Here is an 18,129-nt window from a genome sequence, read left to right on the forward strand (position 1 = left end):
AGAGAGACAAAAGCAGTGTTATAACTGGACACGGAGCTCTCATTTGGGGAATGTTACAAGGGGAGTAAAGTGGGGGAAGGGAGTAATTAAAAACACAAGCCTCTCATTGGTGTTTTTTAACACCATGGCTTGGAAATGGTATGGCTTTATTGCACAATAAGTATCGAAAAACTATTTAGTCCCATACACACATGCCTGGAATTATACAAAGCATAATGAATGCTAATAACTTTGGCTCAGATCACAACGAGACATGCTCACAGTCCTCAAGCACGCACACACCGGGTTTTAATTCAGAGCCCCAAAGCTGTCCCTCTTCCACCATTGTGTTTCTTCTTGTGGCTGTGATCAATGGCCCAAGAGGTGTTAACTGTGGTTGAGGCTCAGCATACAGATGCTTACTACATCCCCTGGCCACCCTCTCCATCTACAGGAAGGTCGGACCCCGCAGTGACAGCACATCCTCTGGGGTAGGGGGTGGTGGGGTGGATTGCCTGGAGGTCTAGCCCAGCGAGACAGCTGGTTCCCACACTGCAGAGTGCTGAGTGTGTGGACAGACTCACAAAGTACCAACAATGGCACTCTTATTCTCTCTCACGCTCTCTTACCTGCATTGTGTTTCCAATGCTTCTCATCATCACCCTCACTCTTAGCAGTTTCAGGCTCTGTTCTTCGTGCCTCAGCCTAAACTGCTCTTTTTTTTCCATTCAACCTTAATTTATTCTCGAGAGAACATTTAGGGGCGACCCTCATTTTCAATGTCATAGAGTCAGATTACAAAGACAAATACAGAACAACAACACAGAAAGTACAATCATAAGGAATCTAGGAAGACAATAAAACATTCAGAATTGGAAAATAATTTGATAAATACATTAGAATAATATGGATGCTAAAAGAAAATACAATTATGTAAAGCAGTTACAAGTAGAAGTTTGCAGGTTTAAAACCAGATTTCTAAATTGTCCAAGAAGCACAATTGAGTTGATTTAAAGAAAGTGCTGTAATTTGTTCCAGGAGTCGAGTGCACTTAAACTAAAAGCAGTTTTTCCAAGTTCAGACCAAGCTTGTGGAGCATGAAGTCAAAGCCAGTCAGCAGAGCAAGTCTGATAATGTCCCTCTGAGTAACAGAAGTTCTGTAAGGTAAGATGGCAGTTTTCCAATAAGAGCCTTATAGATAAGGAGATACCAGTGAGTATACCTACACTGTCCCTCACTCTTCTTTCACCTCGCTCTGTCACGCTGTCCTTTATGGCTATCTTTTAAGCAAGCTTACTGATGGGGTGCCATGTGAAAAAAGTGGGCCTGGTGTGGTCGCTGAAATTCCCATGGTGGCAGAAGAATGAAAAACCGTGAAAGGCAGCTGCCTTGTTGCTGGGGCTGCAAAGCCTTTGAACCCAGACGTGCAGAAACTCTGGCTTCGGTGGACTGGAAAGCAGGCTGGCATCTCAAAAACATTGCATCTGCTCTGTTGTGAGAGTTTTGCAGTTAGAAAAAAATATACAATTTGGGGGGGGAAACATGACACTATTAACCAATTTCAGGTTGGTATAAGGCTTCAATGATGGCTGTGCAGAAATCTGACTGGACGGTAAATTAAAAACCACCTTTGATTATTTGTTTTGGTTCCAAATCCTACCCGTCTGAACATTCCAAATTAGGTTTTTGATTGGAAGACACTGAAGGTGTAAGAAACACATTTTTCTTACAGGTTTGACTAAAGAAAAACAACATTAGGAGCACTTTGGAGTTTAGTGTCTTGCTCAAGGACACGTTTGGAGAGGATGAGCTCAAGGTTGGACTTAGTAACTTTGTGATTGAAGGCAGACCAGCTCTCTTAACTGAACAACAGCTGCCCCTGATGAAAAATAAGATATGCTATCAGTACTAGATTAAATAAACAGGACTTGTTGAGATGGATTTCTTTATTTATCTAGCTGCAGAGAGTTAAAATGGTCAGTGGTCCATGTAGAAACTGGAATGCTTGGGTAATTTCTTTTTTTATAGTTTTAAGATTGATATTTGCATCGAGAGACGAAAGATAAATACAAAGAATTGTGTAAAGAAGGCCGAGAAAAGAGAAGGAGAAATGAAGAAAGGGAGGGATGAGTGACTGAATATACTTAGGAACCTTCAGGCTGCGGTCAGAAGTTTGGCTCCAGAGCCTTTGGGCTGTTGAATGAGCAGACTGACGTTATGGGAGATGTGTCACCAAGACAAACACACTCTGCTGTCTTTCCTCCTTTCTGGTCTGAGGGGAGTATCCCAATCCTTCTCATTAAATCTCCTCACTCAAGGTCATATGCAAAAAGTGGGAGCAATATTTGCTTTTAAGCCCACAATCCAATCCAAGCACAATAACTCTACAGGGATTTGCCTTAGGTTCAGAGCACAAGGACTTACAGAATATTTATATTTATTTATTTATACTGGTATACATTAACACATTTAATTGATGCTGCTTCCCAGAGCAACATCAAATGAGTGAACATCTATTAATTAATTGACACACATGCGGCATGTGGAATTGATTATTTTTATTCATGCCTTTATGTGTTCATTCTAGAGTAAAATATGCGATAACGTTATCACTATTAAATTTACAGATATTAAAATGTACTCAGTTCTGCCTTTTTGCTGCATTTTGTATACTTCTGAAATACAACAAATTGCTTGTTGAATAAAAAAAAACTGAATGGAAATTATTTCCAACAAGATTTCCAACACAAAAGACACCATTTAATAAAAAGAATAACAGTTACATTTCAAAGTGCAGTTTTCTGCTAATACTCTTTCACTAGAAAGAAACCCTGAGTGTCTTTCGCAATCTGTCGCAGTTTTTCACAATGTGTTTATAGCGCAAGTTGATAAGGCAATGATAATAAAAAAAAAAAATTATTTTGCATCCCTAGTTCATACCCAAAATGCTTTCATTCACTGTGGTTGTTTGCTTTCCCAGAATGCCATGGTGTCCTTCAAAGAGCTCTGTGGCCTGACCCCGGCAGCCAACATGAAGCAGTGTATCCTGACGATGTCATCCTGGCTGATGAACAGTGAGCGGTCACTGAAGGTAACAGTGGACCTGAGCGAGACTTACCCCACCATGGAAGCACAGGGTCCTGTACCTGAGCTGCTGCGCAAAGTGCTCAACGCCTATGACATGGTAAATAATCTGCACATACACAAAAGAGTGTATGTGATGCTGTCAGAAAAATAGAAATGTTTATACTGTTTTGATAGACTTAATATGGTAATACACAGATGAGCAATCTTTTGAACAAATGTCAGAAATTCCCTTTAAAAATCAATATTGAAGTACACATTCTGTACACACGCCACGCATACATACACACTTATATCTTATACAGTTTTATGTGAGACAATAATCTTATTAAAGTGTGTAACATCTCTCTAAATTTTTACTTAAGGTAAAGATAAAATGCCAAAGCACTCGATAACAGATCTGCATAGGTACTAAAACAGAAACAGAAACAAAGAGGTTTAGTGTGCTTCCTCCATAATGCTAGTTTGCTTATCATTTGATTTAAGTATTCGCACAGCTAGATGTGTTTTACAAGGCTACTTAAGATGGCTAAAACCACCTATTTGACCAGTCAGATTGTCAAGCTGCAGATACTCATTGTATAATTTTGTCCTTCTCCACCCTGCCTCCTCTATTACAAAGAACACACTGCATTTTTCACCACTTGACATTGACACGGCCCAAAAAGGGGTTTAGAGGACTCTGTCTGTAATTAGTTATCACCCACTGCTTCCTCTCCCCTCTTCCTCCCCTCCTGTGAGGCTTGTTGGGAGCCGGTGAATTGGGTCATGAGCGAGGAACAAGGTTGTTGCGTCCACGCTTCTCAGTTCGGCGGTGCTCCTGCAGGACAGATGCAGCGAGCAGCTCCAAATAGAATCTGCCTGGGCTTTTATGAGGCCTCACACTAGGCAGGAGGATTGGCATTGTCATATCTAGTCTCACGCTCCACTCCACAAAAAAAACACTTTTTGGGGACAGGCAGAAAAGCGGGCCCACAATCCATATTTTAGAGTTGTAGAGATTAGAACATGCATTCTCAGGTCTCATCACCTTTCCCGGCCTGTTAATTGCCCAGCACATGCAAATGCTTATGTATGTTGAAATATATCAGTGGTTGGCTCTTTTCAAGGGAGATATTATTGCGTAAAGTTGATAAACTCATGTACGTACGTAACCTATGATCTTGTCCTGAGGCTTTGGGCCTGGTCAGCTGAGGTTTTGTGCCCGCTTTCCAGAGTGCCTGTTGGCACACTTCCCTCTCAAGAACAGAGGACCCAGTGTGTGTGCACATGTGTGTAAGTACATGTGACTTCATGGCTGCCAACACCCAGCCATTTACTGTAGGACATTAGTGTGCAGTGCGTGTCCTCAGTCCCCCCCATGTGGGCTGCAGCCAGCCAGCATTGTTACACTTAGCTGAACAAAGCATCAGCACCACACTGGAACTCAGTTTCCAGCTCACATACACACATACATATACAGTGGCTTGAAGAAGTATTCATACCCTTTGAACTTTTCTGCATTTTGTCACGTTACAACCACAAATGTAAATGTATTTCATTGGAATTTTATGTGATAAACCAACAGTAACTGGCACATAATTGTGAAGTGGAAAGAAAATGATACATGGTTTTCAAAAAAATTTTTACAAATAAAAAATCTGAAAAGTGTGGTGTGCAAAAGAATTCAGCCCCCCTGAGTAAATACTTTGTAGAACCACCTTTCGCTGCAATTACAGCTGCAAGTCTTTTGGGGTATGTCTCTACCAGCTTTGCACATCTAGAGACTGACATTTTTGGCCATTCTTGTTTGCAAAATAGCTCAAGCTCAGTCAGATTGGGTGGAAAGGGTCTGTGAACAGCAAGTTAAGTCTTGCCAGAGATTCTCAATTGGATTTAGGTCTGGACTTTGACTGGGCCATTCTAACACATGAATATGCTTTGATCTAAACCATTCCATTGTAGCTTTGGCTGTATGTTTAGGGTCGTTGTCCTGCTGGAAGTTGAACCGCCGCCCCAGTCTCAAGTCTTTTGCAGACTGTAACAGGTTTTCTTCTAAGATTGCCCTGTATTTGGCTCCATCCATCTTCCCATCAACTCTGACCAGTTTCCAGTTTACCAGTTAGGGAAACCTGTGTTCTGGGTGATGTGCAGTGTTAGTTTTCCGCCACACATAGCGTTTTGCATTTAGGCCAAAATCTTCTATTTTGCTCTCATCGGACCAGAGCACCTTCCTCCACAAGTTTGCTGTGTCCCCCACATGGCTTGTGACAAACTGCAAACGGGACTTCTTATGGCATTGTTTCAACAATGGCTTTCTTCTTGCCACTCTTCCATAAAGGCCCGATTTGTGGAGTGCATGACTAATAGTTGTCCTGTGGACAGACTCTCCCACCTGAGCTGTGGATCTCTGCAGCTCCTCCAGAGTTACCATGGGCCTCTTGGCTGCTTCTCTGATCAATGCTCTTCTTGCCTGGCTTGTCAGTTTAGGTGGACAGCCATGTCTTGGTAGGTTTGCGGTTGTGCCATACTCTTTCCATTTTCGAATGATGGATTCAACAGTGCTCCGTGAGATGTTCAAAGCTTTGGATATTTTTTTATAACCTAACCCTGCTTTAAACTTCTCCACAACTTTATCCCTGACCTGTCTGGTATGCTCCTTGGGCTTCTTGGTGCTGTTTGTTCACTAATGTTGACTCTAACAAACCTCTGAGGCCTTCACAGAACAGCTGTATTTATACTGAGATTAGATTACTCACAGGTGGACTCTATTTACTAATTAGGTGACTTCTGAAGGTAATTGGTTGCACTGGATTTTATTTAGGGCTATCAGAGTAAAGGGGGCTGAATACTTTTGCACTCCACACTTTATTTGTAAAAAAAAATTTAAAACCATGTATAATTTTCCTTCCACTTCACAATTATACGCCACTTAGTGTTGGTCTATCACATAAAATCCCAATGAAATACGTTTACATTTGTGGTTGTAATGTGACAAAATGTGGAAAAGTTCAAGAGGTATGAATACTTTTTCAAGCCACTGTACATTTATTTATTTGCACAGAGATAAGTTTCTATCATTGACTACACTACAAAACAGCTATTGCGTCTGTACAGTACATATATTCTGTGTTCATACCATAGACTGTATATTATTAGTCTATGCCACAAACCAATGGGTGACGTCACACATGCTCTGTCCATTAATATTAACAGTCTATGGTTCATACTGGTGGTGTGTTTTTCTTATTTTTTATGGATAATGTGTGGACAATGCAACATTTTGTTGATATATTTGTAGTGCAGCTTAAATGACAATCTCAAGTCTCAAAAGCTAATGTCAGGTTAATGAGATAATATTCAGAGCTTCTTTTTAGACACACCATTTTGTGCACAAACAGTCACACTGGAAGAAATCCACTACAGTAGAGGCAGAGGTTCTACTTTCAAGACCAGAATCCCATTCAGCATTAAGACATGTTGCATTCAAGACTCTTTCTTGCTGCTTTTGGAAAGATTTGCTCTCTGTCTTACTTTCACTATTGCTACAACTCTCACTTATACAGTATGCATACAACTCACAGTCCTCACATCCATTTATGGGTGGGTGAAGAAATTATTGGACATGTAGGTTCATAAAATACTTAATGTATTAGGCATCAAAGATTCTGCATATTTTGAATTGTACCTTTAGAATCTTATCTTAAACCGTGAAAATGAGCTCACTGTAGTTCTCATAAGGATAGCAAAACAAGAAAAGGCATGCACATGCACACACAGTATGAGAGTCCACTCCCTGTCTCCCTACTAACAAGAAGTGTGAAACTTCATTAGCTTCCTCTTCTCAGTGCTGCAGGGCTGGTCCAGCTGCTCTTCTCAAGCCTGTGGGATGATGTTTAGGGCTCAAACTACAGTGTTGTGTTGGTCACATGCAAAAGTAGAGGTGAAAATGGGACATTGTATCTCTGCCACTCTTGGTTTACTTGTGGTACGAATATATGTGTGATTTCCATGCAGATATTCAAAGTCAGAATCAACCATATATGCAAGTCTGTTGACACAAATAAGGAAATTGACTGCTTCTCATATTCAATGTCAAAACCCTGAAACACTCAATTCCCTGTAAAGTCAGAAGGAATTCTTATGTGAAAACCTGGAACCACCATTATTTTGGCATTTTTGCTAGAACTTTAATTTACACAATTAATCAGTTATCAAAACAAATTGCAGATTAAATCGACTTATCAATTAATCGACTAATTGTTACAGCTCTAATGAATAATACGTTCCTCGACATGCAGAGGTTGTTTTATTTGCATGTACTGAGAGCTTAAATACAGTTTATATAGTCTAAAAGACAGGTCCAGTCTAATCCAGGGCCATGTGTTTTAGATTGTTTGGAAAGCAAATGGGCCTACTTTGCTTTTTGCAAGTCTATAGAGTTAAACACTGGAGTTATATTGCTGTAATACTAAACAGACTGCTTACAATTTAGCTTTTCACATGGATTTTATCTAGCCTTCTCTTGTAATTGCACACACTGCAAAATAAATGTGAACTATGCTGTTTACATGGCCAATTAATTGGAAAGAAACCGCTTCCTCTGATTATAATCTTACCTCAATTAAAGTAATCAAATAAAGGCATTTACATGACAGCTACGTTGCGTTAATTGTGTTTAAGCTGAATTGTTAGTGTGCCTGTAAACATAGCAGCAAAAAGCTCAGCCCCAATAATTGCTGTTGGTGCCTAACAATGTGGCAAGATAGACGCTCAATGGTGTTTTGAGCCCCCAGTGTCGACTTCAAGGCAGCACTGCAACCGTCTACTTCAAGGCACCTAACCCTAACCTTAACCCTACCCTAACCCTAACCCCAACCATTGCCTAATCCTAGTGCCTTTCAGGCAGCACTGCCTGGAAGACGACGTTGGGGGCTTAAAACACCAAACACCAAGATAGACACCTCTTCAACAATTTATTTTGTGCGTTTCCCTCTTGGTATTACTCTTTGCTTTTTATTTACAGTATATACCTTAAAGGTCCCCTGTGTTTGGCTAGGCCTCTGCTTAAGGCTTTTCAGGTATGACCCCGGTATGTCTCTGAGATCCGATGCAAATTAACTACACATCTTCTTTGTCTTCTAGATGATTCAAACCAGCAGAACACTGATTGAGTCGGCTGATGTCGTCTACTCGAAGCTCACACAAGCCCAGAGGGCAGGTACGCTGAATTATGGGATGAGCAGAGTCCTCATCTGCAACATCCCTCTCTACATCTTTTAGCAGAGTGTGTTGATCACAACTGGATGTGTGATCTAAGCTGATGATTATAGTTTGCCCGCAAAAATAGTGAAGATTTTCTTAATTTCTGACATTTCAAAAATATAGCAACAGCACCATGGAACAAAGCAGGGTAAGATAGATCTCTCTGCTACTGAAAGGTTATTGACTGTATCAGGCACAAATTAAATTACTTTGCTGGCTTATTTCTTTCATTTTATTAAGAAAACATAAGAGCATACAACACAAAGCAACATAAATTAATTTGAAGAGATGAACATTTTCAGCTGCTCTGCTTTACGGTCCAGGTGAATCACTGTATGAACGCGCATCTGCAGCCTTCAAACCTATTATGTGTTGTGTCCTCCTGCCTAATAGAATGAGCAAAGTGTATCTGCTGCTACTGCATCTCCATCAACAGCAGTGGCTGCTGTCAATAGAACAGGCCATCATCAGTGAGTCAGCACAAAGTAGTTATCATGTCAGTGGGCAGGTGAAAACAATCAGCCAGCCACACAAACAAAGGGCTACAGGAGAAAGAGGACAGAGAGCACAAACATCCTTTTGAGAGGAAGAGAGTGTGGAGTGGGAGGGATGGCAAAAAAAGCCTTTTGTCAGTGCAGCGTTAAAAAAAAATAATGCTTTATGTAAGAGGTCTGACCTTTTAGTGATGAAGATAAAATTCACTATAATAAGATCATTAGGAGAGAAACGGCTTCAAATCAAGAAATCCTGTGGCTTGTCTTCTCCAGCCTCTTTGACATTCAGCACTAATTGTTTCTCATTTGCTTCGCTTCTCTACTACGCAGCAGTGCTTCTTCTGAAGAGCTCCTCAAATAGGAGCACATAGTTTGAATACTGACGTCTTCATTTTGCATTTCACATTCTTGCTGTAGCCAACCAAAGACCCAACTGAGGCAAATGTGAAACGATAGTTACGTTATTGTAACTCCAGATTCTATGAGTATAGGCGTAGCCCTCTAAGCCACGCTATGGGTTTATCCCTTCGCGCATGCGCAGTCGTGAAGATTTTCTTTCCGCCCTTGCGTGCCGCACAGGCTTCAACTACGTCCGCAAATACTGTATAAAAACAGGGCGGACCCGGTTCTGCGCTCCCAACATCAGCTTTTTCTTCAGCTAATGCAATAGGAGCAGGTGGCCCGAATCTTAGAGGGCTACGCTATACTCATAGAATCTGGAGTTACAATAACGTAACTATCGTTCTATTGCGGATAGGCTTCGCGCCTCTAAGCCACGCTATGGGTTAGGGCGAAGCTGATGTAGTCAATGCCACCTGCGACAGATCCCACAAGTGGAACATAGACTATAGACTATTTTCCCTTACTGTCACTTATCTCTCATGTGCCGCCATGGCAACGACCTGTTAGCTGGCTGAAAGCCCAAGCCGAGAATGCAGGCGTGCATGATTGATGAGGGAAATACATGATTGATAATATGGGACGCCCGAGTTCCTCCCAGACACCCAGAGTGGGGGGGAGGGGAGGGGGCAGGAGAAAAAAAAAAGCGCATTACGTCGTGGATTGTATAATAGTGACAAAAACATATACATATGTACATAATATATACAATTATACATACGACGGGGCCCCAATCGTCGTTGTGAGAAGAGAGGACCGAGGTAGTCAGGGAGGGCTCAGACACATCCCGCAAATAGAAGCGGATGAAAGGGCATGGAGATGCCCAAGAGGCCGCAGCACAGATTTCAGCCACTGACATGCCTCTGAACAGGGCTGTCGATGCAGACAGAGCCCGTGTAGAGTGCGTGCGAATGCCCTGGGGGCACCGCCCTCCGTGTTATAGGCCTGGGTGATAGCCTCGCACAGCCAGTGGGACAGGCGTTGTTTCGACAGGGCCGCCCCTTGGGAGTGTTCCCTGTAGTGAACAAACAGCTGCCGTGTCCGCCTTATGGCCGCCGTGCGTAAAACATACTGAGATAACGCACGCACCGGGCACAATCTGTGGGAAGCCTCCTCCGCGTCGTTGTTATGAGGCGGGGGGAAAAAACCCTGGAGGGAAAAAACCCTCGACCGAAAGGAATTTGTTAAAATTTTTGGTGTGAAGGAAGGGTTGGGCTGTAGGGTGGCTGCGCTCCCGTCCCCTCTGATTGAGAGACAGGATGGCGATACTGACAGCGCACATAAGTCGCTCACTCGCTTGGCTGATGTCAGTGCAAGGAGGAGCGCCGTTTTTAGAGACAGCAACCTGAGAGGGGCTTGTGCCAGGGGCTCGAAAGGGGGCTTCCCCAGAGCTCGGAGTACCAGGGCCAGATCCCATTGGGGCGTGAGAGAACGCACGGGGGTTTCTGCGCCGGACCCCTTTCAAAAATCGTTTAACTAGGGGTGTGCAAAAACCGTTCTCTCTCCATAGCCTTCGTGGAAAGATGAAATGGCCGCGCAGGGCTTTGACCGCGGATGGGGCCAAGTCGTTATCTACCAGTGTTTGGAGATAAGTCAGTACGACGGGCAGGGGGCACGATATGGGGTCTGACTCCCTCTCTGTGCACCAGCGCTGGAAAGCGGACCAGCGCGCCGCGTAACACGCTGTTGTAGAGGGGGCTCTCGCGCTCTGAATGGTGCGCACCACGGCAGGTGGCAAGCCTAACCTCTGCAAGCGTTCCCGCTCAGCAGCCAGCCCCACAGTCGCTGGGTTATCACCGGGGGGTGGGCTGTCGCCCCGTCCAGCTGTGACAGGGCGTTCCTCTTGCCACGGCAATTGCCAGGGGGAGCCGCCAGCAGCTGGACCAGCGTCGGGAACCAGGATGCGTTCGTGGGCCCGGTGCCACCAGGATGACCGACAGGCCTTCCTCCTGGGTACGTTCCAGGAGGCGAGGGATCAGAGGGACCGGGGGAAAGCGTAAAGGAGGGTTCTGGGCCAAGCGATGGTGGGAGAAAGCGTCCGCCCAGGGTGGGTTGTCCCGCGAGCTCAAGGAAAACCACAGAGCGCACTGTGTGTTTTCTCGTGAGGCGAACAGGTCCACCTCCGCGCTCCGAACCTGCTCCACAGCTTCCGAACGATAGTGGGATTCAATTTCCACTGCGGTGAGGGTCCCCCTCCGACATTAGGTCTGCCGCCCGGTTTAGTATCCCGGGGATGTGGACGGCCCTGAGGGACAGCAGATGACTGTGAGACCACAGCAGGAGGCTCCTGGCTATTTCCAATAGCCGGGCCGAGCGTACGCCGCCCTGGCGATTTATGAACGCCGCTGCTGTGACATTGTCTGTCTGCACCACCACATGTCTCCCTGCTACCTTCGGGGCGAAGTGCTTCAAGACCTTCAGCACCGTGGACAGCTCCAGGCAGTTTATGTGTGGGAGGGGAGGAGGCCATTCCCCTCCCACCACCTGTGATTCGCACATTCCTCCCCAGCCAGTGAGGGACGCATCTGTGTATACTGTCACGTATGACGTCACTCTGCCCAGGGGAACCCCAGCTGACAGGGTCTGGGGGTTTCCCCAGTATGACAGGTCTGACTGCAGAGAGGGAGGGATAGTCAGCATTCGCCACTTGTGGCGTATGGGGTCGACGCGCTGACGAAGGAACCACCTCTGGATTTTCCTCATGTGGAGAAGCCCCAGGGGTACTACCATGTAGCGCCCCGGACATCATGCCCAGAAGGCGCATGATAGACAGCGCTCACACCTTTGGCGCTGGGCGTGGGCGCGACAGGAGAGAAAGCAGCGTTTCTTGCCTCGGCGTTGACAGCCTGGCGCCCATAACAATCGAAGTTTAGCACTACGCCCAGATAAACTATCGATTGAGGGAACCAATGCGCTTTTCTGCCAGTTTATGGCGAAACCGAGTGTCTGCAGGTGCTGCAGGACTGACACGGTGTGTAGCGCGCCGCCGTTCCGAGAGGGAGCCAGGATGAGCAAATCGTCCAGATAAAACAGGACTCTGACGCCTTTTTTCCGCAACGGCTGAAGTGCCGTCTCCATGCACTTGGAAAAAGTGCGAGGGGCCAGTGAGTAACCGAATGGCAGTCGGTTGTACTGAAAATGAGCCCCTTGGAAAAAGAAGCGCAGGAATTTCCTGTGTCTGGGGATGACTTGGATGTGAAAGTAAGCGTCTTTCAGATCCACGGACGTAAACCACTCTTGGTGGCGCACGCATTCCAACACATGTTTGATAGTCAACATGTGGAATGGACGTACCATGACGCACCGGTTGAACTGGGACAAGTCGAGGATGGGGCGAAACCCGCCTGACTTTTTTGGAGTGAGAAAGTATCGGGAGTAAAAACCCTCGTTCTCCTCCCCCGGAGGAACTCGGGAAATTGCTCCTTTTGAGAGCAGTTCCCGTAATTCTGACGTCATGGCGTCTGATTCCGCCTGGGACGACACAGTTGTCTCCAACACGCCCGCAAAGCGAGGCGGGGGGGAGGCGAACTGGAAGTGTAGCCCCGTGATATCAGTTTTGACATCCACGAGTCCATGTGTGTCAGTCTGATCCATGCCGGCGTCTTGCTCTGAGAGCGGGCGCGCGCATGTCTGTGTGTTGTTTACAGACATAGCTAGCAGGAAGCGCGAGCCCGGCCCCGCGGGCGACGAGACGTAGGTAGAAAGGGTCGCCCGAGCCCATGGTAGGGCCCCTGGCCGAAGGGTGGCGGGTCATCGTCGTCCTCATCCCGCTGGCATAGCCAGGGGAAGAGGAGAACTGAGCGGCGCTTAAGTGTAGCGGCATGGCGTTTGCCCCGCTGTCTGTGGCGTGACAGAGCGGTGCAGCCCCGCGAGCAGCGGTGACCTGGTGTGTGTTTGTGCTTGTGTGGGGAACATCTGTCATATTATCAGCGTAATGTTCATTGGGAACAAGGGCTGCTAGGTTGAGGGGAAACTGCTCTTTAGAAAGACTTGAGTGGCCCTTAAAAGGGCCGTTGTGTTTCCGGTTTTCAACCATGGAGGGACAGACGTTCCCCGCGCCCCGTCATTGCCACCGTCGCCGCTGCTTGGTGGGTGGCTCCGGGGGCGGGTTAGACCAGGTGGGAGCCGCTTTCATGGTCCTTCGACCCCGTGAAGCCTGCCGGTCGGGGGGCGGCTGTCGCTGCGGTGGGGCGTGCGGAGGGGCGGAGGTCGAAGCCTGGGAGGGCGCAGCCGCAGCAGAGGCTGTGGGGCGTTTCCTCTTATGGCGGTTGGTGGAGCGGTGGCGCTGATGTTGAGGCGCCGCCTTCCAGGAGCCCAGCTGTCGAAGCCGCTCTGCTTCTTCGGCTGCCTGGTGGAGGTGGGAAGTGGCTGTCTGTAAACGAGGTCCAAATAGTCCATCGGGAGCTATGGGACCGTACAGTAGCTCGCGCCTGACCTCCGTGGGTAGCTGGGACATGGAGCCAGATATTTCGCTGGGCCACAGTCTGCCACGCCTGGATCCTCGACAACGCCACAGTGGTCGCCGTGGTGAGGGTGTGAGGATGGCGGTCATAGCCTTGCCGATCTCCGTAGCTAGCTCCGAGGAGCGCGCCTCCGGTTGGTGGCCATGGCGGAGACGGGCGGAGGCTGGCAAGGTTATGTTGTTTTGCGCCGCTAAGCCCTGGGCTGCACACTGGTGAGACCGGTCAGTGACTTGGCGCAAACCTGGTCCTGGGGGACGGGGGTCGGCTTCCGGTGGCCAAGAAGAAAAAGTAGCCTTCCGGAAGCAGGATCGACGCCAGGCTCTGCTCCAGAGGGGGGACCGAAGGAAAACCTGCCTCTGTGTCGCCATGAACCCGTGTGAACGGGGCATAGCGCGAGACTGGCGCCCTCAGTTTCCCTGGCTGAGAGAGAGCCTCCTCCACGAACGGCCGAAGCTCCGTGAAGCGCGGCCAGAGCGGGGCCCGTTTGGACGGCGGCTCCTGAGAATAGATGTCACCGCTCAGGAGGCCGCGAGAGGGGGCTGGAGGCTCCGCTGGAAGCGCTATGCCCCTCTGGTCCGCCGCTCTTTTATGATCTCCGGAGGTCCATAAAAAAGACTTTGGTGGTGGGAGGGTGGAGCCACCTGCGGCAGAGGGGAAGACCGCTGAGGCGGTGCCCTGGCCGTTCTGGGGACTGGGAGAGCCGTAGCGGAAGGTGCCGATCCCAGTCTCCAGATCCAGTCCTCCCAGTGGAGAGAAGGAGAAACCCGGTGAGAGAGTCGTCGTTCGGGGGAGACGAGTCATCAGACTCGTGCCCGTCGAAGACGCTCTCTTCCAGCGGTTCCAGGGCGTCGACGGTGTCGCGTCGGTCCGCCCAGCTGCCGTCCCCCTCTCCGTCGACCTCAAAGGCCAGAAAAGCGTCCGCCCGCCGTTGAAGCTCTTTAGAAGGCAGGCGGGCGCAGAACGGGCAGGAGGCGTCGGAGGTGAGAGCCTTGCCGGCGTGGGGGGCGCCGAGGCAGGTCTCGCAGCGGGGGTGGAGGTCCGGCGAGAAGATGTAGCTCGGCCCAGCGGTGGGGCAGAGGCGGACGCCGCCGCTGGAGCTGGTAGTCTTCATTACCTTCTTCATAACTGCTCTTGCTTGAAGAAAAAGTGGGAGCAGAGCAACGGGTCCGCCCTGTTTTTATACAGTATTTGCGGACGTAGTTGAAGCCCGTGCGGCACGCAAGGGCGGGAAAGAAAATCTTCACGACTGCGCATGCGCGAAGGGATAAACCCATAGCGTGGCTTAGAGGGCGAAGCCTATACGAAATAGAACCTACATATTCAGGCTTATTATAGAGCTTGAAATGCGGGTGTAAACATGGAAAGCCATTTGTTGTTTTTGTGTGTTGTTGTGTATGACAAACCCAAAGTAGGCATGGGAGGCTCACTCACTGGCACATACCAACCCAATATCCTGAGGCCGATAAGCCAATTTAAGCCCACTATGCCCAGCATTACTCCCTGGTGTCACACATAGGCAGGCATATGCTTCATTCACCTCCAGCACAACCAGCCAAGCTGATATTAGTTCTGTACAGTTCAGAATCAGAATCAGAAAAGGTTTATTGCCAAGTACATTTTTTACACATACAAGGAATTTGTTTTGGTGTCGTAGGTGCATGTCACACATTATCTAAAATAAGTTAAACAAACAGGTTAACAGAACAGACAATATAAGTATAAATATATAAATATATGTGTGTGTATATATACACACACAGGATGTAATAAAATAAGAGTAACAATTAAGATAAAAAGAGCATATTAAGTACAGTGGCATGTAGAGCCAGAGGTGGGTGTGGAGAGAGTCAGGGTGGTTTCCGGGCCTTGTTAATAAGGCTAGTGGCGGAGGGGAAAAAGCTGTCCTTGTGACGTGAGGTTTTGGTCCTGATGGACCTCAGCCTCCTGCCAGAGGGGAGTGGCTCAAAGAGTTTGTGTCCGGGGTGGGAGGGGTCAGCCACAATCTTTCCAGCACGCTTCAGAGTCCTGGTGGCGGCGGGAGATTGCAGCCAATCACCTTCTCAGCTGACCGAATGACACGCTGCAGTCTGCCCTTGTCCTTGGCAGTGGCAGCAGCGTACCAGATGGTGATGGAGGATGAGAGGATGGACTCAATGATGGCTGTGTAGAAGTGCACCATCATTGTCATTGGCAGGTTGAATTTCTTCAGCTGCCGCAGGAAGTACATCCTCTGTTGTGCTTTCTTGACGAGGGAGCTGATGTTCAGCTCCCACTTGAGGTCCTGGGAGATTGTAGTCCCCAGGAAGCGGAAAGACTCCACAATGTTAATTGTGGAGTCACTGTGTGTGATGGGGGCAGGTGGGGCTGAATTCTTCCTGAAGTCCACAACCATCTCCACTGTCTTTAGAGCGTTGAGCTCTAGGTTGTTTTGCTTGCACCACTTCATCAGGTGGTCAGCCTCCGACCTGTAGGCGGACTCGTCACCATCAGAGATGAGTCCGATGAGGGAGGTGTCGTCCACGAACTTCAGAAGCTTGACAGACTGGTGACTGGAAGTGCAGCTGTTGGTGTACAGGGAGAAGAGTAGAGGAGAAAGAACACAGCCCTGAGGGGATCCGGTGCTGATGGTCTGTGAGTCAGAGATGTCTTTCCCCAGCTTCACATGCTGCTTCCTGTCAGACAGGAAGTCAGTGATCCACCCGCAGGTGGAGTCAGGCACACCAAGCTGGGAGAGTTTCTCCTGGAGCAGAGCCGGGATGATGGTGTTAAAGGCAGAGCTGAAGTCCACAAACAGGATCCTGGCGTAGTTTCCTGTGGAGTCCAGGTGCCGGAGGATGTAGTGGAGGGCCAGGCTGACTGCATCATCTACAGACCTATTGGCTCTGTAGGCAAACTGCAGGGGGTCCAGGAGGGGGTCGGTGATGGCTTTGAGGTGTGAAAGCACAAGGCGCTCAAAGGACTTCATAACCACAGAGGTCAGGGCGACGGGTCTGAAGTCATTAAGTCCTGTGGTCCTTGGCTTCTTGGGAACGGGGATGATTGTTGAGGACTTGAAGCAGGCTGGCACGTGGCATGTCTCCAGTGAGGTGTTGAAAATGTCTGTGAACACTGGAGACAGCTGGTCAGCACAGTGCTTCAAGCTGGATGGGGAGACAGCATCCGGTCCAGCAGCTTTCCTGGGGTTCTGTTTCCAGTTACCCAGCGATGTAGGTTGAACGCTGGGGCTTCGATCACAGAGCTTTTCCCTGCCTCTAAGACTACGTTCACACCGCAAGTATTAATGCTTTATTCAGGTTTTTTGCTCAGATCCGAGTTTTTGTTTGGCTGTTCACATTACCTTTTAAAATGTGGCCTATATCAGATTCCAGTGTGAACTGTTTGCGGTTTCGAACTGACCCGCATGCGCAAAAGAACAATAACTACACAACTACAACTATGGCTACAAATTCACTACAGAGGTCTGTGTGGATGCAGAGACGAAGCCAAGAGTGGTGGGACTCCGTTGTGAATAGCTTCACAGAGAAACCCAAAACACGGCCAAGCTCATTATAAAATGGGCAGGTGATGGGACCACGACCACTTCGGTTATTGGAATCATTCGCTTCTTTAAATTTCGCTTTAAGGCTCTTCACCTTCCCTTGACACTGCAGCCACGTTCTCCTGTGTCCCCGTTCTTCCATTTCGTTTGCTATTTTTTCAAAAACAGAGCGGTTACGGTATGATCCTCCTAGTTTTGATTTAATTGAAGTATCTCCCCATACACTCATTAGGTCTAACACCTCACTCTCCCTCCATTGACTTGCTCCATCACTGTTCTCCATTTTGTAGGCCTAGTCAAGTTTTTAATTTTACTGTCTGCGTCTAGGGCTCCCGCCGACGCATAATTGTGACAAATGTCGATGTAGATTGACGTAAAAGTCGCATCAAATCCACCTTGGTTGTTCACACTGCGGCCCCATTGAAAAAAATCAGACCTGGGTCTGATTCAGGACCACATATGGAAGTGGTCTAAATCTTATTTGAAAAAATCTGATCTGGGCAAGATTTGAGTGTTCACACTACTACTGAAGAAGTCTGACCTGGTCACTTGACCCCCCCCCCCCAAAAAAAAAATATCTGATTTGGGACACTTTTGCCTGCAGTCTGAACATAGCCTAAGGTGCCCCAGCGCAGAGCTGAAAACATCTTCAAAAGTGATGACTGCAGAGTTGAGCAGAGCTTAAACCACACTCACAACCAGTGCTACACTCACAGCAGTGTTGGTAGCTGGAGACCAGAGGCTGATGCTCAGCTTACTGCTGAAAAATGTTGTGCTTCCAAAATGTCAAATTTTCAAGAGCTACAGTAAAAAAATTAACCTGGTTTTGTGCCTTGCAAGTATGCTTGTTAAAAATAAGTAATTTTGAAAGGGCCTTAAAAGCCCTGGGGTTAACGCATTTTCTTAAGGAGCATGTAATCCTTAAAGT

At 47.6% G+C, this 18,129-nt stretch overlaps 1 protein-coding gene across 1 annotated transcript in view; it reads left to right on the forward strand.

Moving 5' to 3' along the window:
* The window catches only part of si:ch211-210g13.5 (inactive phospholipase C-like protein 2), an 80,922-nt gene that overhangs the window by 48,791 nt on the left and 14,002 nt on the right, over window positions 1-18,129 (forward strand). The window contains 2 exon segments of the mRNA XM_039824612.1: window positions 2,960-3,163; window positions 8,188-8,263. Coding sequence (XP_039680546.1) covers window positions 2,960-3,163; window positions 8,188-8,263 — 280 coding nt within the window.

Source organism: Perca fluviatilis, chromosome 15 (assembly GCF_010015445.1).
Source record: "Perca fluviatilis chromosome 15, GENO_Pfluv_1.0, whole genome shotgun sequence".
Lineage (NCBI taxonomy): Eukaryota > Metazoa > Chordata > Actinopteri > Perciformes > Percidae > Perca > Perca fluviatilis.